Source organism: Python bivittatus, unplaced genomic scaffold (assembly GCF_059951505.1).
Source record: "Python bivittatus isolate LINGU-HERP-01145 unplaced genomic scaffold, Pbiv_v1 ctg000370_np1212, whole genome shotgun sequence".
Classification (NCBI taxonomy): domain Eukaryota; kingdom Metazoa; phylum Chordata; class Lepidosauria; order Squamata; family Pythonidae; genus Python; species Python bivittatus.
The window spans coordinates 252,744-280,608 of NW_028277062.1; the positions used below are offsets into that span (position 1 = coordinate 252,744).

The window sequence follows — 27,865 nt, forward strand, 5'->3', positions numbered from 1 at the left end:
TGATGCCCTTCAGAAAAGACTCAAGGGAATGCAACTGCCATCTCTTCTCCGCCACCCAACCCCCACATTCTTTCAAGACATCCAAAATTAATCCTGGATAGGAAGTCTGCTTCTATTTCGATTTCCTCTCAATGTTTAAGCAGGAAGCAAGCCATGAAGTTTGCGAAGGAGTTGAGAGGAAAGAAATAACCAAGGAAATGAATGTTGGAGGATGGGCAATGGAAAGGAGGACCACTTCTCTCTGACTTCTTGAAAATTAGCTAAATGGGTATTGGCACTTGCAAGACACAACTGAAATTCAAAATCCACTCCAGCTAATTTTTCAGGAAGAGGATCCTTTGCTGTACATTCTAATTCTACCATGATACAAACTAGAAACCTGCCTTTGCTTCAAAACTGAAGTTTTCAGAAGATTGATTTCTGGCTCAGTGGTTGAATCCTCCCCCTGCATAGCAAAGAACCAAGTGCAAATTTTAAAAGAAAAGAACTTTAAAAAGAAGCCAAAGATGGCAGAATCCGCCCTTTCCTATATTGCTGCATTCCACATACAATGCTTCTCTACCTGAAGATGCCCTTGTAAAGGATTTAGTACTAGTACAACATACTGTGGGACAATATAGCAACCACAGTGATACACATCAATACAAAATCGGCTCTTTGAGAGATGACTCAACCAGCCCGACCAGATAGCTCCTGAGAACCAAGGTCTTTATTATAATCAATTTCTGGCCCTTGAAAGCCATTCATTATAGAGCATTCCAAAATCTTCCCTGGAAAACAACAATACAGATCATTCATTCTGAAGCAACTCAGAAAGAAAGAATATGGCTCCTAATTGAGGGGTGAAGGACCAACAGCAGTTCTCCAATGCTAAAGATTTCCCTACCACTTCAGTCAGGTTCACTAGTCAGAGCCTAGCGGATGCACAGTACGGACTCTCCTTGATGTGATGATAATAACGATTGGAGGTCTGCAAGGAGGGGAGGCACAAAGTCTAGATGTGTCACGGAATGTGGGAATGACCTTGGGAGACAGGGGGAAGAGCCACAGCTAGGGGAACAGTCAGATAAGAGGGAGCTGAACCCACAGAAGGAATGGGAGTGTGGTAAATGTCTCAGAGGGGTCCTTCCCTAGTTTTTGGGCTGTATAGGTGACGGGGGAGAAATGTATTTTCACACTTGCAAGATTCTGTTAATGTAACCCTACAATAAAGTAGAGCTAGTCCTTCTGGGCGTGCTTCCTGTCAGGACTACCTAGCAAGGCTGAGAAGATGGCTGCTGTGATTACGTGATCAAAGCCCCCTTCTTGGATTAATGTCCAACACGCCATGGACGTTAATCTGCATCTTTCAAAGAAGCTGCACGTTGAGGACCAGGCAAACTCTTTCCTGCAGGTTTGTGGAATGAAGAAAGAAATGGTTACAGAAAGCAGCCATGTGACTGTGCCATCTGAGGGAACCCCCAAAGAAGCACTTGCAATTCAACTGACATAAGGACTCACTCACTCTGTAGATGTCTTCATGCAAAGTTGGTATGCACAGATAGCATTTTTGGAGAAAGGTTAACACATCAGAAAAGAGCAATTCAAGACCAATTTAAAGACAGGCCTCTAAAGCTATTGCTAGTTTATGCTATTTTGTTATGGCAGTTCTTGTTTTTCTGTTGTTGTTGCTGATCTTCCAGATTCATTGTTTTTAAGAATACGTGACCAGATCCTCCCAGCTCTAAGGAATATCTGATTGCTTGCTGGATTGGTCCAAAGCAGGATAAAGGTCAATGGTGAATACCTTGGCCATCTATATTTTGTTGATGACACTGTTGCTAACCTTCAAAGATGAATAACAGGATTGAATTACAGCAGCAAGTGATCAGACTTGAAAATAGCTGAAGAAGGTAAGAGTCATGTTTAACCATTATTCCCAATCTTTGCCAATAAAAATGGAAAATGGTAAACTGAAAAAGGTCAACAATTACACCTCTCTTGGTCAAAAGATTATATGGAAGATGATATCATGCAATAAATTTTGAATATAGGTTGGAAACTATTTGGACAACTTCATGCTGCAGTCAAAAGACCTGCTTAAAGATAACCTGCTTAAAGATAATTTTTTGATACTACCTGTACTGACATATGATTGTGAAACCTGGACATTAAATGCAGAAGAAGTAGAGAAGCTGAAAGTTACCCAAATAAGCATGGCATGGCAAATGCTTGACATCACAAGATGGGACCAGAAAAGAAATATATGGAATCACAAACACACCACAGTATGTGACATAATGAAGGGGGTGATTGATTGATCAATCACTGTCAACTCTTTGTGACCACATGGATAGATTTTCTGCAGGATAATTTGTCCCCATCTTGGTCCTTCAGGTCTTTCAACAGTGCACCCACCCACCTTGCTGCAGGTCATCATGTTCTTCCCTTTCTTTTCCTTTTTCCCAGCATTGTAGGCTTCTCAAGGGAGCTGGGTCTTCTCATAATATGTTCAGAATAGGATAGTTATTTGTGCCTTGAGCAAAAACTCTGGACTGATCATTCTACGATCCATTTGTTTGTCTTCTTGGCTATCCTTGGTATTCTCAGGAGTCTTCTCCAACTCCAAAGTTGAAAAGCATCAATATTCTTTCTATTCTAGATATCTCACGCAATGAACAGATCAGCACTAGGCGACAATCCTCAGCTGGCTGCTACCTGACCTTAAAAGACACGGAAGATACCCAAAGAAACATCAAGAAGATGTTGTAACTCAATTCCAAAGCATTAGTTGCAAGCAACTTCCAATGTCCTGAAGCAGTTGGACACAGCTGAAGACCCTCATGCTGCAGTGGATTGATTTGAGGTGATAATGATTATGAATGTATAAATGTATGTACATGTGTGTATGTGTAGGCTTCTTGTGTGTGTGTGTGTGTGTGTGTGTGTGCACACACCCGTGCCTTCAAGTCAGTGTTGACTTGTGGTGAATGGCTGGAAAGTCCCTGCAGTTTTCTTGGCAAGGTTTTCAGAAGTGGTTTGCCATTGCTTCCTTCCTAAGGCTGATAGAAAGTTACTGGCCCATGGTCACCCAGCTGGCTTCGTGCCTAAGGTGGCACTAGAACTCATGGTCTCCCAGTCTCCCTAACCCTAAACCAACTCTGGATGTCTCACAATATAATAAAAACACAATGCAAAACAAAAACAAGGTGGAATCTGGTCGCTTGATACAAAAAACATAGACAAAAACACATCCATCAAGGGGCTCCATCCATCTCAACCTAAGGCTGGGGTCTTCAGGGCCTTGCAGAAGGTCTATAGGATGGGAGTCACATGAATCTCAGGGAGGATCTTATTCCAGAGGGTAAGTGCCATGACACAGAAGGGACACTTTCTGGCTCCCTCTATGACACCGTTACATGGCACAGGACCAGGTTATGTGAGGAGCTGTCTCGCCCCCATTATATTTGCCCACCCCATTTGGTCCAGTAGAAGGGGCAGGTTGTGGACCCCACCAATCAAGGAATTTTGGCTGGCGGGGTCTAGGAAAAGGGCCTTTTCTGCCGTGGGCCCCGTCCTTTGGAACAGCTTGCCACCTTAGGTGCAGGCTGCCCCCACTCTCCTGACCTTCCAAAAAAGCATGAAAACATGGCTATTCCAGAAGGCCTGGGGGCCTGATCGGGGCTCACATTGTTGGAATTGGCTGGTGCGATGATCGATACTGCTCCCCCCATCATCTTGAACTGTCTATAAGTTTTTTTATATAAAATTATTACTACTAATTGTAATGTGGATTTTTATATTTTATTGTTTTTATTGTTTCAGATTTTAATTATGAGCCACCCAGGGCTACTTTCTTGGGGAGATGGGCAGCATATAAATTTAATACATAAATAAATAAGTTGTTGTTGTTCAATCATTAAGTCATGTCCAACTCTTTGTGACCCCATGAACCATATCGTGCCAGACCTTCCTGTCCTCCACTGCCTCCCTGAGTTTGCTCAGTTTCATGCTCATTGCTTCAGTGATGCTATCTAACCATCTCATCCTCTGCCACCCTCTTCTCCCAACCTTTCCCAGCATCAGGGTCTTTTCCAAAGAGTCCTCTCTTCACATTAGGTGACCAAAGTATCTGAGCTTGAGTTTCATTATCAATCCTTCCAATGAGCAGACAGGGTTGATTTCCTTTAAGATTGACTGGTTTGACCTCCTAGCAGTCCAGGGGACTCTCAAGAGTCTTCTCCAGCACCACAGTTCAAAGGCATCAATTCTTTGGCGCTCAGCCTTCTTTATGGTCCAGCGTTCACAGTCATACACTACTACTGGAAAGAACATAGCTTTGATTATGCAGATCTTTGTCGGCAAGGTGATGTCTCTGCTTTTTAATATGCTGTCTAGGTTTGCCATAGCTTTCCTCCCAAGGAGCAAACGTCTTTTAATTTCATGGCTGCAGTCTCCATCTGCAGTGATCTTGGAGCCCAAATAAATGAAGTCTGTTACTGCTTCCATTTCTACCCCTTCTATTTGCCAGGAATTGATGTGTCCAGATGCCATGATCTTAGTTTTTTTAACGTTGAGTTTCAAGCCAGCTTTTGCACTCTCCTTTTTCACCCGCATCAAGAGGCTCTTTAGTTCTTCTTTGCTTTCTGCCATTAGGCTGGTATCTTCTGCATATCTGAGCTTGTTGATGTTTCTCCCTGCAATCTTAATTCCGGCTTGTGATTCTTCCAGCCTGGCATTTCTCATGATGTACTCTGCATATAGGTCAAATAAGCAGGGTGACAGTATACAGCTTTGTCGTACTCCTTTCCCTATTTTGAACCAATCAGTTGTTCCATGACCGGTTCTAACTGTTGCTTCTTGGCCTGCATACAAATTTCTCAGGAGACAGGTAAGGTGGTCTGGTACCCCCATCTCTTTAAGCATTTGCCACAGTTTGTTGTGATCCACACAATCAAAGGCTTTTGCATAGTCAATGAAGCAGAAGTAGATGTTTTTCTGGAACTCTTGTGCTTTCTCCATGATCTAGCAAATGTTGGCAATTTGATCTCTAGTTCCTCTGCCTCTTCGAAACCCAGCTTGTACATCTGGTAGTTCTTGGTTCACGTACTGCTGAAGCCTAGCTTGTAGGATTTTGAGCATAACCTTGCTAGTGTCAGGTTCGGTCAGCACGGGGCTTCGGGGAAGCTCCACCGGCGGCAGCTAGCGAGGAAAAGAGGAACTGAAAGCGCCGCTAATTAACGGGCCACCTGCGCCCAGCCAAACAGGAAAACCGCAGCGGAAGCTTTTAACTATAAACTGATAACGGCGCGAGCCAACAATGAACGGGGCCGCAGGCAGCGAAACAAGATCGCGCGCAGCACAGAACCCGCGGGCTTGCACGTAACGGGGAGGGACCAACCCAAGCCGGGGGGGACTGCCCATCAAGGACAATGGACCCTGACCGAACCTGCCATCATGGACAATCAAGGGGGATTATTGGGGGGGCCTAATAGCCCACAGCCGCAACGCGATCACAAGGCGGGAAAAAGCGCGGGAAGGGGGGAATATAACAAGTGATGCAATTGTACCAAGCCAGTCCTGGCTTTGCTTGTGACTACTACGTTACGCATGAGTAAACCTTCTTTGTGAACCACACGTGTCACGAGAGTTTCTCTGTCGAACGGGGCAAATCTCACATAAAGCCAGGACTCACATTGAGTGCTACCCGGTACACACCGAGGAGCGCTCACCTTTCTTTCCCTGCAGCCAAGACCGGAGAGGAATTGATTAACGGCACCAGGAGATGGCAAGCGATGGGGAAACCGCGTGCCAGCTGGGCTACCAGGAGCCCAGATCCGAAGGCGTGATGGCGGGACCAGTCCGGGGCGAATGGCGCACGGACACAGCCAAGAGGGCGCCAGAGGACGGGTGGTCGTTCGGCGGGGGCAGGAGCCCCAACGGGTCGCCAGCATGGGGGGTCGCGACGAGTAGTGACTCGGAACCCGAGGCCCGAGAGCTTGAGGAACAATTCACCCAACTGGAGGCCAAGATCGAGCAGCGGATGGATGCTGTCCAAGTGATGTTGCAGACCATCTTCCGGCGGGGCAAGGCCCCAGGGGCAGAGTCGCAGGCGAAGAAGGAATCGGGCGATAACGGCAGCAGTGAGGATATGACCTCAAGAAACTGCACGGAGCCTAGACCAGAGGTTGCGCAGATGACTCCAGTCCCTAGCGTGAGGAAGAGGGGACCCACAACCACGGCCAGTTCGCGGGGCGCCAAGCGGGCGCTCAGCAGCGGGACGGAGCCAGAGGGCTTGACGGGACATGCGGTTCCCGGGAGCAGCGGCGCAGGGTCCGGGAGCCAGGAGCCGGAGGAGAGGCTGGACGGGCTGGAGGGCGACCTCCAGCAGCAGACGACAGCTGTACCGGGCATGCGGGAGGCATGGAGTGGCGGACCCAGGGCCCCGGCTGGGGCAGCCGCAGAGGGCGGCGTGGAGACCAGGCTAGCAGAAGTGGACAGGCTCCACTCAGAGATCCAGGGGGGAGCACCCAGTAGGGACGACCTGGAGGCTCTAGTGAAGTGGAGCTGGCTGGTGGAGACGGCGGGGGATGCCGGAGACCCAGGGAAGCGAGAGGCGCGAGCCCCGATACCAGCCACAGCGGACCAAAGTGAGGCGGCACCGGAGGCGAGGCGCAGGAACCGACGGCAGAGGATCGAGGTTGGAAACGCCCGGCAGACTGCAGGGACCTGCTACCGGTGTGGAGGCAAGGGGCATCGGATGGTGCAGTGCCCCTCGAGGCAGGGGGTCTTGGCGAGCTGCACAAAGGACGGGGGCCGGCGATTCCCGGCTATAAGGGACCCCGACCGATCCTGGGAGGAGACAGCAGCTAGTGGAGCGGTGTGCAGCGGAGCCGGCTGGCTCACGAGGAAGCCCGGCTCTGCGTGGAGGGGAGAGCGAGCCAGCGGGAGGCGATGGCCGGCGACGCTGAGGCGCACCCCAGAGCAGCCAACGGAGTGGCAGCATGAGGAAGGGCGGGACAGAAGAAGCTACTCGCCCATGAGGATCAGGGTCCACCTCAAGGGGGTGAGATCAGAAGCAGAGGCGAAAATCGATGCCTTGCTGGATTCGGGATGCACCCACTGCCTGATCCACCCGGTACTGGCATCCGCGCTGGGGCTCAGCGTGAGGAGACTCAGGAAGCCCCTCGCACTCAGCCAGTTGGATGGATCGACGGCAGGGGGAACCGGCGCAGTATCGCACTGAGCCGGTCGGTTTGACAGTGGGGACAAGCCGGGAGGAGCTAGGCTTAGTAGTTGCCCCGGGGGCCAGCCATGCACTAGTGCTGGGGCTGGCATGGCTTACGCGCCAGAACCCGCACATCGATTGGGTGGCCAAGACGGTGCGGTTCGGCGGCACCACCGAGCAGACGGGGTCGAGCTGCGGAGGTGGCACGAGAACAGGGGGCCCCACAGAACCCGGCGAGGTGGCGGCTGGGCGACGGCGAGCCGAGGGCCAGCGAGCTGCGGCAGCGGCGGCAATAGAGCCCGGGAAACCAACTGCACACGCGGCGAGGGCGGCGCCGAGGGAGACCGGCAGAGGAGCCGAGGCGGCAAGCGCACGAGAGAGCGTGGCAGCAGAGACGGTGCGATTCGACGGCACCACCGGGGAAGCCAGGTTGAGCCGCGGAGGCGGCGCGGGAGCTGAGGACCCCACGGAGCTAGGCGAGGTGGCGACTGCGCGACAGAGAGCCGAGGGCCGGCAAGCCGCAGCAGCGACAGCAGCGGGGCCCGGGCGACCAACCGCCCGTCAGGCGAATACGAGGACGGCGCCGAGGGCGACCAACAAACGAGAGGGGTCAGAGACCGCCGAGGTGGCGGTGGCATCGACGACGAAGGGCCCCGCAGCAACGCAGGGGTCGGCTACAGCAGAGACGGTGGCAGCGGGACCCGAGGGCCCCATGGCAAAGCAGGCGGCGATCACACTGGCATCAAGAACGGGGGCAGGAGCGGCGCCGGGAGCCGACTGGTCCGCGCCAAGCGTGAGTGAAGCAACCGGCGATAGACCGGGACCTGGCCGCGGCCAGGGGAACCTGGAAGGTTGTAGGACACTGAGGGAGCCGCCGCTCGAATCCAGGGACCCAACAAGGACGACCCAGCTGGAGGCGAAAGGCGGAGCCCAACCCCCAAGGGAGAAGCAGGGGAAGGGAGCCGAGCCGGAGCTGAGGCGGCGCTGTGCGGAGGCGAGCGAGGGAGACCCCTGGTTAGTAAACAACAAGGACTCCCTGAAGAAACAAGGGACCTGCTGGGAGCACAAGGGGAGGCTCTACGTTCCAGAAGCTTGCCGGGTGGATGTGCTCCGGAGAGGGCACGCCGAGGACACTACGGGACACTGTGGGTTTGTTAGGACTTTCCACCTCCTGCGTGAACAGTTCTGGTGGCTGTCTCTCCGGAGGGATACGAGGGAGTACGTGGCCAGCTGCTCGACGTGCGCAGCGGCGAAGGAAGGGAAGGAGGGGAAGGAGAACCTTCGGGGACCCATCCTATAAGTGACTTAGCCAAGGAAAGGCACACCGTTATGGCAGATGGGGGGGGGCAACACCCTAGTAGCCCAATTAAGAGGGGGACTTGTCTTCAGGGGGGCGGTATGTCAGGTTCGGTCAGCACGGGGCTTCGGGGAAGCTCCACCGGCGGCAGCTAGCGAGGAAAAGAGGAACTGAAAGCGCCGCTAATTAACGGGCCACCTGCGCCCAGCCAAACAGGAAAACCGCAGCGGAAGCTTTAACTATAAACTGATAACGGCGCGAGCCAGCAATGAACGGGGCCGCAGGCAGCGAAACAAGATCGCGCGCAGCACAGAACCCGCGGGCTTGCACGTAACGGGGAGGGACCAACCCAAGCCGGGGGGGACTGCCCATCAAGGACAATGGACCCTGACCGAACCTGCCATCATGGACAATCAAGGGGGATTATTGGGGGGGCCTAATAGCCCACAGCCGCAACGCGATCACAAGGCGGGAAAAAGCGCGGGAAGGGGGGAATATAACAAGTGATGCAATTGTACCAAGCCAGTCCTGGCTTTGCTTGTGACTACTACGTTACGCATGAGTAAACCTTCTTTGTGAACCACACGTGTCACGAGAGTTTCTCTGTCGAACGGGGCAAATCTCACAGCTAGCATATGAAATGAGTGCAATTGTGCAATAATTTGAGCATTCTTTGGCATTGCCCTTCTTTGGAATTGGAACGTAAACTGACCTTTTCCAATCCCGTGGCCACTGTTGCATTTTCCAAACTTGCTGGCATATTGAGTGCAGCACTTTAACAGCATCATCTTTTAGTATTTTAAATGACTCGGCTGGAATATTGTCATCTCCGCTAGCTTTGTTGTTAGTAATGCTTCCTAAGGCCCACTTGACTTCGCTCTCTAGGATGTCCAGCTCAAGGTCATTGACCACACTAGCGTGGACACCAGGAACATTATGAAGACCAAATGGTTTGCCATTACCTTGAGATATTTTGTTCTTGGCGACCATTTCTTTTTCATTGGATTATACATTGGGTATTTTTATAATTATTCATACTCTTGTTTTCATCTTGAACTCTGCTCCTAACCCAAAGTCACTTTGGTGAGAGGGGCAGCCAGATAAATCAAAAGAAATGAATAAATAAGCAACTAAGCAAAATCAAGGAGGAAGAGGAGGAGGACCCCCACATCTAAATTACATAAAAATATATAGACAAAAGATCATTTGAAGATGAAAAAATACAAACTACTGTATATCAGGCTATCAAATATTGCACAAGGAATTAAATCTAGATCCTATAAAATCCCATTGGATATAGACTTCTAAGTTGAAATGATTTTTGTTTTTTGCTTTTTGTTTTTTGGGCGGGGGTTGGGGTTTTTTGGGGGTGGTTGTTAGTTTTTTTCCTCTTCAGCCCAATATGCATTCATTCCATCTTTCGGCTTCTAACATCAACTTACGGAATGACTACATAAGCAATTTACAAGTCAGATAAGAAGGAGAGTCTCACACACACACACACACACACACACACTCCCTGCCAACTTTCTCTCCAGCTTTTAATCCTCAGAGATAAACTCCAGCCATGGACACCTCCAAAATCTGAGATCAGTATCTAATTGGGAGGCATATAATCAGCCTGTGTACTAGATAGAGATATGGCAGTCTGCTTCTCAAAGAAGAGTCCTCATACCCCAGATCCACATATTTTCAAGATCCAGTAGATTCAGAGCTCTCAAAGGGTTCCGCTATATTTAGGCTCTTCTTTCTTTCATAACACAAATGATTCAGTCATTCCTCTTTCTGTCATTAAAGATACCATCGTGTACTGGCAGCAAACAGTGAGGAGGAAGATTGGATCGGAGTTCCAGCTACCCTCGTTACAGTCAATGGACCACCAGCAAGAAAATTGGAAGTCTACCACTACCTGTCCCATTTCCCTGTTTTGTTTTCACCTGCCTATACCAAGGGAAAATTAATTAAGAAAATATCCACAATGCCATGGTTGGGGGTGGTGCCACTTCAGACAAGTTTAGGAAGGTCTTAGCAACCTTTCAAGGCCAATTTTTCCTGGAACACAAACCAAGAGAAGCTAGTCCTAGCACACGAGGCTACAACTTGGGGTTATGCATTTGATTACTGAGGATCAGATCTAGCAGTCTTTGGGACTTCAGGTGAAAGAATTAAATACAGACCCCAGGAACAACATCAGAGCTCTCTGTCCAGAAGACTGCAATATATATATATATATATAGAGAGAGAGAGAGAGAGAGAGAGAGAGTATATGTGTGTGTGTATGTATGTGTGTGTGTGTGCTTGTGTATACACACACACATGTACATATAGTCTTCATTGTGGCTTCATTGATCTTCACTGATTCCCCCCTCCCTCAAAATAAATACATTCATTTATACAATTTATAAACTGCTTCACAGGGCTGTCATAAATGCTTTATGTGTCTTTTAAGTTGAATTAAAATTTTCTAGGGACCTTTTCCCACTCCCTTTTCATGTAATCCTACTCACAGTTGCAGCTGCTAAAATTAATACATATGCTGATCTCAAATGGCTTAAATGCCAGCCTTCATAGAACCCATATTTTATCTGACACTGAGCAATAACCAGGAATACATGGAGAAAAAATGCTAACCTCTTCCTTAAGGTCAGAGCTGGGGCTAGTCAAGAGCTTGAACCAGAAATAATTAAAGATTTGGCCATGACATTCATAACAAGCTTTTTGTTGGCCTTTAAAGAAAGAGAAACATACTGTTCAGCTGGGCGATTTTGGATTAGTGGGGAAAAGACACCAAGGGTATCATCACTTCATGTCAATGTTCTTTTTTCAATTATTTCCTTCTTTCCGTCCTGAAATCTATTCTGAATCGTAGCCTGTTGAGTATTTAAGGTATGCCCTTCCATGTCACGGGTATTTGAATGAAGTAGTTTAGAAAATAGATTACTGTGAGCTGGGATGCCTTTAATGTCTGGGGACGAGGAACTCAAGTCATCGTCTCCTCAGGTAAGCATTGATATTCCAGTTGCAACAGAATTGCAATCTGACTTAATAGAAATGTAATGTAGATTATTCTGAAGCCATGGGGATCTATAGAGAAGACCTTGTATGGATTTTTACCAAATCTGAAAAATTCCTCTTGTTTGAGGAATGGAGTGGAGTTGAATAGAATGGAATAATTCTGGAAATATATAGTTAATGGTTGCCATTGAAAAGAGGGGAGCAGAGAGCTGAAGCCTAATCTATACCAGTTGAGAAAGGTTCACCAAAACCCATTAAGGTTTGTTTCCAACGTGGTTTTCATTTCCTCTTGCAAGTGCCCTAATTTTTGTGGCACTGACCAAAAAGAAACCAGTTAGTGTGCTACTGGGACTTCAACATCTGGGGACGAGGAACCCTTGTCTCTGTCACTTCAGGTAACATCTAATTATTTATCTATCCTTCATTATATTTTTCTCCCCAGAAACCTTCTTAGAATTTAGAATTAGCAGTCTTAAATATCAGGCATTTCGCATTCTTCTGTTGAGGTTTTTTGGATGTATTTTTTTACATACTGTGGAAACTGTCTATTTCTGTTTAAACAAAAAAAAAAAAGGTTTCTTTCCCGGTGTTTGAATGGAATCCTTGTGATTTGATGAGCAAGCATTTCAGTCAGGTTCTCCCAAAGCAGGAGCAAAGGATCAAGCCATATTTCTAACCAGTTTTTGTAAGATTATTAGTAGAAAATTGAATGGTGTGTAACTATGCTTTCTGGGGCCCAGGAACCCCAGTGACTGTCACTTCAGGTAAAAAAAATTATTCCTACTCCATTTTTATTTTTTTCCAATGCTAGGTTGGACTAGTTCCAAAAGCTGTAGATATTAATAAGGCTGCTTAATTATTAACTATAGAGAATTATTGGTTTAGTTACAATTTCACTAAAATGGGGAAATAGATGTAGAAAAAGTGTAATGTCTGGTGAATTCCAAAGTGTAGGAATTCCACTGCACTCTCATTTGGCACAAAACCACTGTCTGATATCCAGTTATGTCTAAGTTTACGGATTGAATATCAGTTCAGTCCACTTGGAGAAACTGGCCATCATCTTCTCAGTGGAAGGGAGCTAGTATGCATTTGTTCACCTTCAGTAGACAGATTAATCCATGCAAATACTATGATGGATTCTATTGTTGGAGCCAAGGAACTCCAGTAACTGTAACTTGAGGTAAAGATTTTCGATTATATATTTCTCATGGATGTAGTGATTTAAAGAGATACTTGCCACCCTAGACCACTCTGTCCAAAATACAAAAGGAGAGGAGGAAAGAGAAATGTTTTTTTAATTAGAGAGAGAGAGAATACAATTGTGGACATGAAGGTTAGGCAGGAAAGAGGCATAGTTAGAACGAGGAATGGAAAGACAATGGGACAGATTTAACATCAGGTGCCTGGAGATTTGGGACAAGATGATTTTGTCAACCGGGAGTGGAATTCATATCTCTGTGACAACTATGCTTTTGACCAATGGGGACCAGGAACTTTGGTTACCGTAAGCACCGGTGAGTAAAATTGGGCTCTTTGTTCTCTATACTGTGTTTGTTTAGGAATTTTCTTGGATTTGTCTCTCATTTTTTCCAAAATGATAGTCAGATGAACCGAAGCCGCTCTCTATCTCAAAATGTCTTTGCATGACCATTCGCATTTTTGCCATTCCTGAGAATCATGCTCTAGGCTAAAATACACGTCTTCTTTATAAATCCATCCATAGGATTTCAGATTATGCTGGGGATTTTTTTTAAAATCTACTTCTACATTTTGATATTAAGGCATCAAGCGTTGGAGTTTCTCTGTGGCAACCAAACATCAAACAAGCAACAGTCTCATCTCAGATCTAAAGACTACGCATTTCCAGAACTAAGTAACGAAGTCTAGAACAGCTTTGCCCCAACATGTATTTTTCTCTTAATGTACCAGAAAACTCTTTTCTTTCAGTAATTTGGTGAGTCCTGAGCAATGTTTGTGCAACTTTTGTCTTCTGAAGCTATTCGAAGGCTATTTTGGTATGGAGCTTGTCTAAATTAGGATGAAGCCCTTTTTTGTGGGCTGGAAAAAGCAAAGTAATTCCTTACTAGGTTTTTGTACATGGCATAGGAAGGGGTGACATGATGTGACTACTTTGATCACTGGGGCCAAGGAACAACAGTCACAGTCACCTCAGGTATGTTTTGTTTTTTTATTCCTTCTATTTCTTCCTGTTTTAATTTGGATTTTATTTCCTTTTTGCTTTTTGCTTTAATTTTTGAGATGACATCCCTAAACCTTTTGTCTGTGGGACTGTTCCAGTTCTGAGACAGGAGCAATCCTTTTGGGGAGCACATTCTGGAAACAGAGAGGGTGACCCCTAATTTCAGGAGAATCGACTGTATTTCTGATAGGATCCACTGAAGTCCCCAAACGGCCCACTTGACAGAAAGCTGTACTTCAGTCAAACAGGCAGAAAATTGGTTACGGAGTTGCCGACATGCAACATGAATTCTCCCCTAGAACAATCTGTATTTTTAGGTCCCTTAGCTGTCTTTAGGCTGAAATTTTAAATAGGTTAAAAGAGAACCTGCAAAAGAAATGTTTTTGGAGAATTCTTCTACACCTGATGAGTTCAAAGTTCTTGCCATCGCAGTCCATTGACTGCCAATAAATTAATCCTTAACGTTACGTCAGGATAACTAATGAGTTGAAGTTCTTGAATCGGTTCCTCCTAAGAATTTTCCAGTGTGACAGCTGGCTTGACGTTTGGGGACAAGGCACCCCAGTCACTGTCACAACAGGTAAAAACAATTTTTCTTTTCTAAGATATTCTTTTAAATTTTTCTTTGTGATTTTAGTGCTATTTTCTTTGGATTCACCAGAATTCAGGAAGAACTGAATCGGTAGCAAAGATCAAAATTACCCTGGTTTCTCCTTTCTTTACCCGCATTCTTTTTTTCTTCCTTTCTTTTAAAATGCTGCTCTATCATCTCCTATCCATCTGCAAGAATTTAGGAAGATGGTTGCGAACAAAATTGGGCTCTTGATGTCCTTTACAAAAAAATATGTTTGCCCGCTCTAGAAATAGAGAAGAAAGATGCTATCAGGTTGAAATTTTATTAGGTTTGTTCTAAAAGATGAGTGGAAACAACAAATCTCATTTGAAGTGAGGAAGGGTTTAGTTAGGACTTGGGGAGAAAAGGAATCTAGAGTGAGATTTTCTTAATATTACTCCAGTCCAGTCTACAGTGACCGCAAAGGATTAAGGACACTGTTGACAGGTAATTCTATCACTGTGTATTTTACTACTGGGGAAATGGAACACCAGTCACAGTTACCACAGGTAAATCTAAATTTTTCTAAATTATATACGTTTCATATAAGTATGAAGCGGTTTACTGTTTGGGGAGGATTTTGCCTCCTCTGAAGATATTCACTCTTCTATTCTCTCAATGTTTTTAATTTCTAAAATTTCTGAACCACAAGATGAAAATGTCAGATATCCAGTGTCAGAAATGAGATAGTCACTCCTTTCTTAATTCTTCTTCTGTTTACCAGTGGGTCAATTATTTCAATGCAGAAACAGAATCGCATCTTAGACGCATCATTTTCAAAGTGTAAATCTGTCTCTCTGCCGAATTGTTGTCTGTCTTTCTACAGACAGCCATTCCTATTCCTTTTGTCATCCATTACTTTAATTCTAGTTACCCTTCCACAGATCGGAATATTAATTCTTTCATTTCTTTTTTGCTGTTTGCTTGAATTCTCTGTTATATATTACTTTGCTGTAGAAGAGGGGAAAAAAGTCTCATGGCATTTTAAAGAAAGACTTAAAGAATTCTGAAATGGCCTTTTGTAAGACCTTGTTTCATGTAGCATATTCAGATGGTTAAAGGTTTCTGTTATGCCGCAAGGAATTAGATAATCTTTAACATATCACTGCATTCTATCTCTGTTATTTTCTGTTATTTTTGATGGTTAGTCATAACTCCTGTTCTTTATGGGATTTACTGAAGACAGTGTCTTATTCATTCCTGGACTGATTCCTGCCTCTGAATTAAGTTTAGGGGAAATCAGCTCAAATCTCCGATTTAACCAAAGATGAGATTTGTAGTAAAGTAAAATTGTTAGTACAAAATAAAATGGTTACATAATTGCCTTTAAACAGACTGAAGTTAGAAAGCAAGATAAAATGCTGGTTAGATAAAATAGGAAAAATAGAAAATCAGTATAGTTTTTTCTTTTTCTTTTCTTTTTTTTCCCCCCAGAATTAATGTGTTTATTTGCAGTTGGGTGGTTGGTGGGTGAAACTAAAATAGCCAGACAGAAAATAGAACATTCTGGGATGTTAAGGGAGCAGATGGTGATAGATTCGTTTCTCAGTTTCAATATATTTTAAGACTCAAGTTCCATCTGACAGGGTTTGGGGCCTCTAGATTGGTTCTGCATGGATGAAAATAGCCCTGAACATTTCAGAAACAACATCTGTTGTTTTTGGTCCTCCTTCCCCTTCCCTTTCCAAGAATAAATCTTATTTATCATGTTTTAACTTAAAAAAGAAAAAAGTCTCTCCTTAGGCATTTGTTTTTGCTGGCACTCTACGATTTCTGCACATTTTCTTCTAGAAATCATACGCTGAAATGGTAAGGAAAAGCAGAAATATCTGTATTGATTCAATGTTAATAACCACATATTTTCTACTTGTTACTATGACAATCTCTTTTACTTAATTATTATGGATTATTATTTACATTATTAGGTACTTGATTACTATAGCAATACCTTTTAATTATGTTTCTACTTTATAAGAATAGAATCTTTACTAATAATTTTGCACTAAGCTATATAGCATATTTTAGTGATGCTGTTGAACCGTTGTTTGTTTTTTATGAATTATCCATGATGAAAGTGAGAGATTTTATTAGCGTGGTTTTTAGAAAAGAATGAATTTGTGGCATGAATCTGGGTTGTTTTTTAGGGAGAGGGGTGTTTCTCCCGAGTAACAAGGGAAGCTCTTTCTGAATTTTCTCAACTGAAAGGACATACTTTTTATTATTATTTTAATTGGGATTGTTTTATTCTTATCCTCAATATATTTCATCTTGGTGGAGCATCATAATTGCTTTGATTTGAAATGTCCATCTTTCTTTTTCTGTTTGATTGATTTTTAAAAAAGTATAGGTCATCTCAGAAGTTTGGTTGAGGAAAGGAATTATTTTTACTTGTCTTAGTCTAGATAGCATAGACTAAGGGGAGCTTATAATATAGTACCTGATAAATTAATTATCCCGTTTAGTTAACATTATTTTTCATATTGTTTATGAGATAGGGGTGGTGATTTATTAAAATGTTTCTAAGGGTGATAGTTATTTAGAAGATTGGTTGATTGACTGGCTGATAGACAGAGATTCTTTTAACTGCAAAATTAGTAACCCTCTTCACCATCTTAACTCCCAACCATCCGGAATGCTCTGAGGGTCTTCCCAATAAGGACACATCCAATATCTTGCCCACCTGAATAAAACTCTTGGAGTTGCAGGATAGTCAGCTGGATCTTTCTAATATCTCTGAAGCTTAGCCAGAAAGAAGTCCTACAGATTCTCTGCTCCACAGCCTAGTCTTCCCGACCTCTATAGCTTTACCTATATCTGTGGCAATAATAGCTCAGGCAGGGAGAATGTCCCTGAACATCCCTAAAGCACACTGTTCCACTTTTGAAGAGATGTATAGCTTCCTACTCGGCTATGTCTTTGGGAATGATCAGAAAAGCAAAGGACTATGAGCATTTCAGCAAGCCAGATGTTTAGTTGCAGGAGACGGTCAGACCTGTCAGCTCCAGGCTAGCTCTAGCAATGGCATGATAGTAAAGGGTATCAGTTTGAATTCGAATACTCAGCTAGAGAAAAGCTGGAGAGCCTTGTACTCAAGCTGTAGCTTTGGGAAAGGAAGAGAAGCTCTTCTCACTGGCTTAGCTTCTTGAAGCCTATCTCCCTAGCTTTCCTGAAGGCTAGTGCTATAGCAGCTATATCAAACGATTCTCCAAAGCTAGGTGCTTGCCTAGAGAAAGTGGAAGGTTCAGCTAGGGATATTTGGAGCACTTTCTCCAAAGCCAGCTGTGCAAGTAAGGACCGGCAAACCATTTCTATCAAGTGCTCAGTGATAGAAATCCAAGGTCTTCCTCCTGAACAGTGGTCCAGAGCAAAGGAAGAAGCTCCCAGCATTTGCCTAGCTTATCCAATACTAAGCTAGGATGCTAGGTTTTTGGGCTGTAATAATTTTAGCAGCAATAGCTAGGGTAGGGATCAGCAGCCGTGATAGGGTGACTTTCTAGAGCCCCCTTGCTCTCGGCTGAAAAGCAACTTGATGAAAACTGGGTAAAAATATCAGCAACCCTCTAGCTTCTCTGAAACCCACAGTATGGCTAGGAGCTAATTCATATTCTAGGTGCAAAAGGAACAGGGGGGTATGTACAACTAAGCCTAGTGCTTAGCTAGGGACCAAATCAATGCTTTTCCTCCTTAGCTCTGGGTTTGGGATCCTCAGAAACCAACCGCTGAGCTAGGAGTATATGGATGCTAAGCTTTCAAAACTATAGTGACTACAGCTGAGATGGCATCTCCCTAAAGCTAAGGGCTTGGCCAGGTTGAAGCTGCTTTGTTCCTCTACTGAGAATTGGCTTTAGCCACTATGGGCAAGCCTGTAGTTTCTCTGAAGGCTTGCATTGTGTTTAGATGTATGCACCTGAAATCTGCTGCTAAGGGTTAGCTGGGCTGGGGGTTAGGGAAGCTGAACATCTTTCATACTGATCACATCACTAGCTGGGAGGAAGGAGCAACCTGAGATTCTCCAAAGGCTAATCCATAGCTGGGAGAATCCTTGAGAGCAGAGGGGTTTGGGGAAAACTCCTGGCTTTCTGTGAAGCCCACCACTCAACTGGGAGACCTGCCATTCTTTCCACTGTGGAAGTAGCTAGGGTGGTAGAAATAAGTTAAAGCCTTTGCTAGCCCAAAAGCACTGAAAGGTTCCCAGCTTAGTGGTGGATCTAATAATGATGGGGAAAGCTCTAGCAGCCCTGTAGAAGTTCTGAAGCCCACCAGTCAGCTTGGAAAGCTGCAGCCTTTCTACACCTCTAATTTCAGGATAGATTGAACTGGGATTGCTTGCATGCCTAGAGCTCCACTGGGGAATTGCTAGCAGCCTTCCCCATAAGCTCCTTGGGAAGCGTACCATGACGGGGAAAGCTTCTAGCATCTCCGGAGCTTTTTAGAAGCTCAGCGCTGGCTGAGGTGGTGCGTGGTGGGTTTCAGATCTAGGGTAGCTACAGTTGGGTTGAAGCCTTGCATGCCTAGAGCTCCACTGGGGAATTGCTAGCAGCCTTCCCCCATAAGCTCCTTGGGAAGCGTACCATGACGGGGAAAGCTTCTAGCATCTCCGGAGCTTTTTAGAAGCTCAGCGCTGGCTGAGGTGGTGCGTGGTGGGTTTCAGATCTAGGGTAGCTACAGTTGGGTTGAAGCCTTGCATGCCTAGAGCTCCACTGGGGAATTGCTAGCAGCCTTCCCCCATAAGCTTCTTGGGAAGCGTACCATGACGGGGAAAGCTTCTAGCATCTCCGGAGCTTTTTAGAAGCTCAGTGCTGGCTGAGGTGGTGCGTGGTGGGTTTCAGATCTAGGGTAGCTACAGTTGGGTTGAAGCCTTGCATGCCTAGAGCTCCACTGGGGAATTGCTAGCAGCCTTCCCCCATAAGCTTCTTGGGAAGCGTACCATGATGGGGAAAGCTTCTAGCATCTCCGGAGCTTTTTAGAAGCTCAGCGCTGGCTGAGGTGGTGCGTGGTGGGTTTCAGATCTAAGGTAGCTACAGTTGGGTTGAAGCCTTGCATGCCTAGAGCTCCACTGGGGAATCGCTAGCAGCCTTCCCCCATAAGCTTCTTGGGAAGCGTACCATGATGGGGAAAGCTTCTAGCATCTCCGGAGCTTATGAGAAGCTCAGCGCTGGCTGAGATGGTGCGTGGTGGGTTCCAGATCTAGGGTAGCTCCAGTTGGGTTGAAGCCCTCCAAAGATCTCTGATGTTGGAATCTGGGTGGTGAGGTTTCAGGCAGGAGATTTCACTGGGATGTAAGCCTTTGAAGATTGAAGCCCTTTAGTCCAAGTTTTGCTTGGAGTTACAAAGAGCTTAGATGGCAAACCAAGGCAAAGCATTCCTCATGGTCTATGAAGCATTCAGCTCATTATCCTGCAGTATATTTGGAGCTGAAGGATGGGGAAGGAGGTGAATTGGAGCTCAGCCTGTTCCCTATTGATTTAGAGCTCTGAAAATTTTAGGAATTATTCCAAGGAAGTCCCTTAGCTAGAAGGTGGGTGATTCTCTTAGATTTCTAATGAGAGAATTTTTTTTTTAACAGCTTAGGCTGTTGTACAGATTCAGTCCAGTTATTTTATGATTCAATCTGTTGTACAAAACCAAAAAAGAAAACCGTTAATTCGACAACCCGCCTGTTCTGTGATTGCAGCCGGAGGGTCAGCGGAGGGACACATGCCAATTTGCGGCATGGAGAAAGTTGTGAGAGATGCCATTTCTCTGGAGCACATGGCCAGGCTAGCTGGAAAGCACTTGCTTTCAGAACCTGGAAAAACTCTGAAGCTCCGAGAGCCTTTTTCCCTACTCTAAAACTCAAGGTTCTTCTAGGGAGATAACTGTACGGCTTTGAAAAATGAGAATTACAGTGCCCAGATTTCCTTGAAGCCGTAGAGTTTGCAAGAGGCATGTGAGTCTCTTAGCTCAGCCATCCCAGCCTTGAAACAAAAAGGGGGTGAGCAATTTCCCTGCCTCTCTTTCCTTTGTTGAAGGCTAGTTTCCCACTGGGATATGTGCAACCCTTCATGTTAACCTTGAGGCGCGCATGAGATTTTCTCATGCCGCTCCAAGGCTCTGGTTTGAGAAGTGGTTTGGGATGGCCAGATAAGGTACAGGAAGCTTCCCCAAGAACAGGGGGCATTGAGGGAGGGAGGAATGCACCTTCCCAGCTTTCTAAAAATCAGAGCCCAGGTAGGAGAACTAGAAAGTCACCAGCTGAGTGTTGGATTCAGCAAAAAAGAGCGGAGTTTGTATGAGCTTTGGGGGGACTGTTGGGGGGACTGCTGCCTTTCCCCATCCAGATAAATGATTTGGCTTGGTCAGTTATGCATGGGCTTTTGAAGACGCCAAGAGAAAGCAGCTAGCTTCCCCCCACCTGGTCTCCTAGAAGGTCAGTACTCATCTGCTTGAACTTTGGAAGATTCTGGTGGGTACAGTATTATGGATTCACCAATGTCCAGCATTCAGCTGGTAAATTGCATGGTTTTCCTCCAAGCTTCAGCTCTAGAAATGCAGGCAGAGAGAAGGTGGGCTTCCCTTCTGAAATGCAACAGAGTTAGGAGGTATGAAAAATTCTAGCAGTAGATCAGCTGCAGGAAGGGCATTCAGCCAAGCTAAAGCCAAGCTCTTGACAAGCGACAGAAGCAGCTGCCTGCTTCTGTGTGGGTTTGGTGGTTCGGGGACTGCTGAGGATTTGGGAGAGTGCATTGCCCTGCAGAACTCTCCCACCCAGCTTCCTTTGAATGCTTTTGAAAAAGCTGAAGGAAGCTCCTGGAGTTTCTAGAAAGCCTTCCTGAAGCTGAGGATGTGAAGGTGTCACATTCCCCAAGCAATGCTGGCTATGGGAATCATGGAGAAGGGGGTGTTTGGGATTAGGAGGGCTGCTGGGAGAGTGGAGTTCTTTCTCCATAGCTTCCCAGTTGCAAGCCTCCAGCTTAGCTTAAATTTTGGACTGCCACATTCCAGGAAAAAGTATTGAGGAGCTAGACCTGAATGACCCAAGACTTGGTTTTCTGAGCTAAACCTGAGGCCCAATATTGCCTTGTCCTGTTAGATATCCTGATGTAAAAATCTCTGAAAGGTTTCGTTGTCTTCCTGCTTCCTTTTTCTTTTTCCTGCATGGCCACTGAATTGATGCTAAGTGATGATGGCTGTTTATTGCTTGGGATGTTAGACTAATGCAGAATCAGTATCTGAATTGTAGTCACGGCAGCTTTTAATAACTGTTCCTTTAATGTACCATCAGTAGGTTCAGGCCAAGACAAATTTCCCCTCCTGATTTTGGCACACAAAGTGCTCTTAAAAAAACAGAACCAGGCCAAGTCTGGATTGGGGTGGGGGGAGAAGGATGAGATGGTCACCTTTGGGGAGGGAGAAGAATCAGTTTTTATCATGGTCACTGAGAATGCTTTCGCCCTGCTTGTTCTCCAAAGTTAAAGGAGAAGCAGAACTGGGTCCCTCCGATGGCTCTTTGATTCTGTAACAACACAGAAACAGTGTACAGAAGCTTTTAGTAAGTGCCATGCAGTTGACTTGGATTAATATTTCAAAAAGAGCTGTATTTCTTTTTGAGAAAAAAAAAACCCAAAGGCTGCTGAGGTTTTTTCTCAGTTCTTGCCCTTCCCATACGGAAGAGAATTGTGTGTGTCCATCAACACAGCACCAGAGAGAAGGGGACTCAGCTCTTGCACAGAAGAAGCTGAAGCATTTCTCCAGAAGGGCTTCAGATCCTCAACCTAGTTAGGAAGGCCTGTGGGGGATTCCATAAACAGGTCTGGTTATCATGACAGAATACCTCTGGAAAATATCTGAGCCACTTTGGTCTAGTAGTGAGGGTGCTGGCCTAGAAACCAGGAGATTGTGAGTTTTAGGCCTTCCTTAGGCATGAAAGCCAGCTGGGTGACATTGGGCCAGTCATTCCCTCTTAGCCCAACCCACCTCACAGGGTTGTTGTGGTGGGGAAAATAGGAGGAAGGTGTATTAGATGTGTTTGCTACCTTGAGATGATAGATAGATAGATGATAGATAGATAGATAGATGATAGATCAGAATAATAATCATCATGACTTCGTCCAAGAAATCAGGAAAGTTGATAGGATTGGAGCCTAAACTGGGGCCATTAAGAGAGAGATATCCCTTTAGACAGGAGAATTTGAAGGTTTTCTGAAGTTCTGTAATGATCTGTGGGAATATCCTTGAGAGACAGGAGGAAGAGGAGGAGGAGGAAGAGCCGCAAGCAGGGCAACGGTCAGATAAGAGATATCTCAGCCCACAGAAATAATGGAGGTGTGGAAAGCATCTCAGAAGGGACCCTCCCTCATTCCCTGGAAAGTAAAGAAAGGGGGGAGAGATGCGCTTTCAGACTTGCAAGATTCTGTTACAGTAACCTTACAATAAAGGTGGTGCTAGTATTCGTGAAATTGGTTTCGTGTCTGGGCTACCTCGAAGGGCTGACAAGTGCTCCATAGCCACCCAAAAGGGAGCACCCACTGGACAAGAAAGTGGAGGCAAGCAGAATGTCCAGTTTGAGCAAATTATTGGCTTTCGTTTACCTGGCTGACCAAGAGAGCCATGGACTAGTGCAACCTTGTGGTGTAGGTCTCAGGGAAAAGCCCATTTGATGCTTGAGGCCTGAGATCTGCTTCACCTTTTTGAGAACAAATGCTCGATTGGTTTCAAATCTCAGCATGTGGCATGGCGGGGGGGTGGGATTTAGCCTCTCGTTTTGTTCCCCAGGGTCAGAAACATTTCATCATTACAGTTGTGACCTGTGGGTAAATGACATTTTAAAAACTCTTCTTAAGCATTTCTTCTTTTTGGCACTAAGGGTAGATATGCCAGGGAGGTTTGACCAACATTCCTTTCAGGAATCTGAAAATCCATTGCCGTTGAAAGAAAATAGCTAGCATTAGGCCTCCTGGAACTCTTCCAGTTTGCAGTCATACGAATTCAAAATATTTCCCAAGGCTGATCTCAGTGATTCTTACGACAACCCGGAAAAGTTGACCCGTTGTTTTAAATCTCCTATGACAAAGCATGGTGCCGAGACTGAGGGCAAACAAAGATCTCGGGCTATGGGCAGCTAACAGTGAAATGTTTGCACTTCAGTTCATACTTCCTAATCCTACTACATTAGCTCACACATAGGAGGAACATGTGAAGGTGGAATCCATATGAATTGTAAGAACTAATAAGGAACCGAGTGATGCAAACCCACAGACTGGATACTTTCATATAACTTGAAGGTATAAATGAACCAGAACACACACTCCACAAAAGCGTCTGGCTAACTCAGGGAAAACCTACACAAATCATTGCTAATCTTGTCTTCCTTTCTCAGCAAAGCAAGCGTTCGCTTCCTTTCAAGCATTCAATCGCAGCTGAACATGTAACATCTCCAAAACCCGCCGTCCTTCTCTTTTTCTTCTCCCTCAGAACCCCCAAGTGCCCCTTCTCTTTTCCCACTCATCCCATCTGAGAAGAACTCAGGGAGTACAGACATCGTCATCGGATGCCTCGCCAAGAATTTTCTGCCAGATGCAGTCACTTTCTCCTGGAATAATCCAAGCAACGAGAGTCTCAGCGCCGAAAGCTTCAAGAAATTTCCTTCTATTAGGAACCCGGCTGGGACATTCACTGCAGCTTCCGAGGCTAAAGTCTCATTGGAAATATGGAATACATATAAACCATTCTATTGCAAAACTGACCATTCGCAGGGGAACGGAGTGGTAGCAGTTGCTAAACCACAACGTAAGTGAAAGTCTTTGCTTTATTCCACCAACCATATCATCCATGAGAATGTAGGCCACTTTCATACACAACACACTCCATTGTGACCTGAGTTTGTAGAAAATTTAGCCCCCCCCCCCGCCTCCAGAAGGGCTGCCCTAAATCACCACACATAATATCCTCTTCTTAACCCAATTAATAATTAACAAAGTCTAATTCAGACCTGACATTTTCTACCCAGAAAATGATGATTCCTTCTGAAAGACAGGCACACTAAGGTACTTCCTCTAACCTTGAAACCCAACCCTCTGACTGTAGATGAGGTTGAACAGGATTGGCTTCTTCTTGGCCATGGGAAATGAGTTCTCTGCATATGCTCACCAGTGCCCTGTTATGTGCTCTGGGGCTGAACCCTGCTCATCCTTGTTTCCAGTAGGTCCCTGTTTCCCAGAGATTCAGGTAGATGCAGATGTGTTACTCAATTATGGCCCATAATCAAATACCAGCAGACCACTTCGCTTATCTAATAAGTTTCTAGCTAGATCTGAACATGCAAGCCTCTCCATATTACTGCAACTTCTGAATCTTCATTTATATTATGCCTTTAAGGTGTTGAATTTCCTTGTCATAATCATTTTTTTCTTGCAATGTTCTAGCTCCAGGAGGCCCTCCCCCTGAGATGCTTGTTCGGGCACCACCTCTTGCTGCATTTTTAAGTAGCTACCTAAATTCCACTGTCACCTGTGAAATTAGTAACCTCTGCTCTCCAAACACTGAAATCCACTGGTTTAAGGAGCAAACAGAAATCACCAGTGACATCACCACCAGCAAACCCCTCTTAAATACTCGTGGTACATACACCATCTGGAGCCAACTCATCATCACCAAGGAAGACTGGTTTTCTGGCAAAAAGTTCATCTGTGAAGCGAGAAGCACGGCATACAATCATTCACAGGAGTTCAGCATGCAATCTTTTTGCAAAGGTAAATAGAAGTTTCTTTAGGAATCAGAGCAAGGTGGCCATTCAAGGGATAACACTTTGCCCAAAGGATCCTCTAGATTGAGCACTGAGTTATTCAATTTTTTGGCTCCACTGCTCAACAGAAGATTCATACACACACACACTGTACATATCTTTGTTCACCAGACACTAGGCACACTGTCTCTGAGAGCATCAATTAGTTCAGTAAATTATCTGGGATCAGAATATTCACCTGTATTTTATTGTCAACATAGAGAATCTTCTTTTCTCTGAAGAGCTATACATAGAAAGAATTTAAACAGAGAAAACACATTCTCCTAACTCACAGATGCCAGAAAAAGGGCAAAATGTTATATGCAACCACCTGATATCAATGCTGTCATTTCAAAGGTCATCATTGAGTTTTAGATTTTTTTTCCCCAAAAACTCCATCCTTAAAGCAAAATGGTTTTCCGTTTTGCTGGTTCCATACAAAATGTATCATGAGAGATTCTTAAAATCCCATCTAGTCGCTGTCAGAGATAAATCCAAAGAGAAAATCTGTACATTTCTCAATGATGCATAGGAGCAGGCCCCAGAGATCAAGAGTACAATATTCTTCCACCTGAATGCAGTGTATAGGGGATGAGAGGACCACACACTGTACATTACTTAGCCACTGTTCAAGAGATTTTAATGGATCACAAGAAAGCAGACTCATAAGCAACTCTATCATAAGCTTATTAGTAAATATTAGAAGGGTAGAAAATTTGTACAATTTATTGATTTATTGTAGAATCAAACACTGTTCTCACTTTTGTCTTGAAATCCCTCAGATCCCATAGGGTGTGCATCTGTTAAAGTGGAAACCATCCCCCCAGCTTTTGCTGATATCTACCAGACCAACTCAGCCAAACTGACTTGCAGAATCTCCAATATACCTATTGACATTTCAAACTTGAACGTCACCTGGACACGAAAATCAGACCACAAGCAACTGCATACTGCACTGGGAGATTTGCAGGTCCAGAAAAACCAGATGTTCTACGTTGATGCTATAGCTACAGTGTGTGCAACAGAATGGAAGGAGGGTGAAACTTTTACCTGTAAAGTTACATTTGAAGGCGTACTTGCAAACCCAGTAGAAAAAACCCTGGAGAAGGAGAGTGGTAAGTTTCTATTTTATATTGATCCATATAAAATAGGGGTCACTTGTTCCAGGAGGGTTCTAGATAAGTGAATTTGCTCCTTAATTCCAATCGAGCACATCCACTGAGAATCCAGTTTCCATACCCATAGTGCTCTACAGACTTTTTTTTTTTCAATTTTCACTCTTCTTTTAGGGAGAGAAACTGTATTCTCACTTTCTTCTAGGAAACGTTTGCACACAGCTTGGGGCCACTAGGATGGTGATCAACAGCCTTACACAGATAGCATAAAGTTCATTGTTCCCAGGCTGCTTTGGTCTTGATAAGTCACATTATCCAGCTAGGCTGTATAAGCAAATGAATCCCCTGGCACCTAATTCTGGCTTAGTCATATTCCATATGACCAAATTTCCTTTCTCTTGTCTACGTTAAGTAGGAAAGCCTTCTTTTCTACTAAATATGCACCTTCTACCTCTAAGATAATAAACTAATATTTGTTCTTTGACATATCAAAATGCTAGTGCAGTCTTACAAAGCAGCAGCTACAGTTAAACATGAGAAAGAATGTGTACTAAATATTCTGCTCACCCTTTCCTTGTTCTTTTTCTTTTCCCAACATTCAGGCAGCACAAAACATGCTCCTTCTGTCTACGTCCTTCCACCTCCATCAGAACAACTGGCTTTGCGGGAAGCAGTAACCATCACATGCTTCATTAAAGGTTTCTATCCTGGCAACTTCTTTGTGCGATGGCTCCATAATGAAGAGCCAGTCAATGAATCAGAGTACTACACCAACCAACCCATATTAGAGACCAAAACATCGAACCAGTACTCTGCCTACAGCATGCTGACCACCAACGAACAGTCATGGAGTTCTGGAGACACTTTCACTTGCATAGTGGGACATGAAGCCTTGCCGTTCAGCACAGTGCAGAAGACTATAGACAAGAACACGGGTAAACCATCCATAGTCAACATCTCCTTAGTCCTCTCCGACGCCATGAGCACTTGCTACTAATTCTTAACCTAATTTCTTTTAAGAAACCTTCATTTGCCCTATTCCTACCAGCATGTGTTTCTCCTGCTTCATTATTGATACTTTGGTGGAAGGTTCGCAGTGATGAAGGCAGATATCTAAGGAAAGATGTGGAATGTTAAAGCATTAGCTGGCCACATCTTTTTGAAGAAAATAAAATTTTTGCAATAAAGTATTTTTCTCAAAACAAAGAAAAAATCTGGCTTATTGTGAGAAATAGTGGTGATGCATGACTACACTGGAAGTTCTGACTTCCTCTTGCATCTATATTCCTTCTCCAACTCTTCCTTAACCTTTTCTCATTTCTTTCTTCTAGCAATGCCTCTTGCACTTCACATTCTTCTACAGCATAACAGTCTTTGTTCTAATTGTTCCATCCCTATATTAAACTGGAGAAGAGCTATTTTAGAAAGCTGGTGGACAGCTTCCTTTTTCTGTACCCATCATGGATTATCTACTCCCAACATCAACGCCTAATGTAGAGTTATTCATGTTCTCAGATCACACCATTCTGTACATGCACAGGCTAGGACCATGAAACGTCTTGAACACTTCTCTTTAATTTCTTTTACAATTAAGGAGATGTCTCATCCATTGGGTGTTCATAAGGAATTATCTGTGGCAACATAGCTTCGTTT

The 27,865-nt window shown here is 44.9% G+C and overlaps 3 gene segments (V, D, J or C); all 3 read left to right on the forward strand.

Moving 5' to 3' along the window:
• The first annotated feature begins 1,327 nt into the window (after positions 1-1,327).
• LOC103053584 (Ig gamma-2C chain C region-like) overlaps positions 1,328-27,865 on the forward strand; it is a 104,633-nt gene continuing 78,095 nt past the window's right edge. Inside the window, 2 exon segments of the C gene segment in view lie at positions 1,328-1,393; positions 11,441-11,504. Coding sequence covers positions 1,328-1,393; positions 11,441-11,504 — 130 coding nt within the window.
• Positions 12,214-27,865, forward strand: part of LOC103057376 (immunoglobulin heavy constant gamma 2-like) — an 80,102-nt gene continuing 64,450 nt past the window's right edge. The window contains 1 exon segment of the C gene segment in view: positions 12,214-12,283. Within this exon segment, the coding sequence occupies positions 12,229-12,283 (55 nt within the window).
• On the forward strand, positions 12,850-27,425 carry LOC107326434 (Ig mu chain C region secreted form-like). The segment is given in 6 exon segments: positions 12,850-12,855; positions 12,922-13,036; positions 23,789-24,103; positions 24,739-25,065; positions 25,880-26,212; positions 26,815-27,425. Coding segments are annotated over 6 exon segments (1,491 nt in total).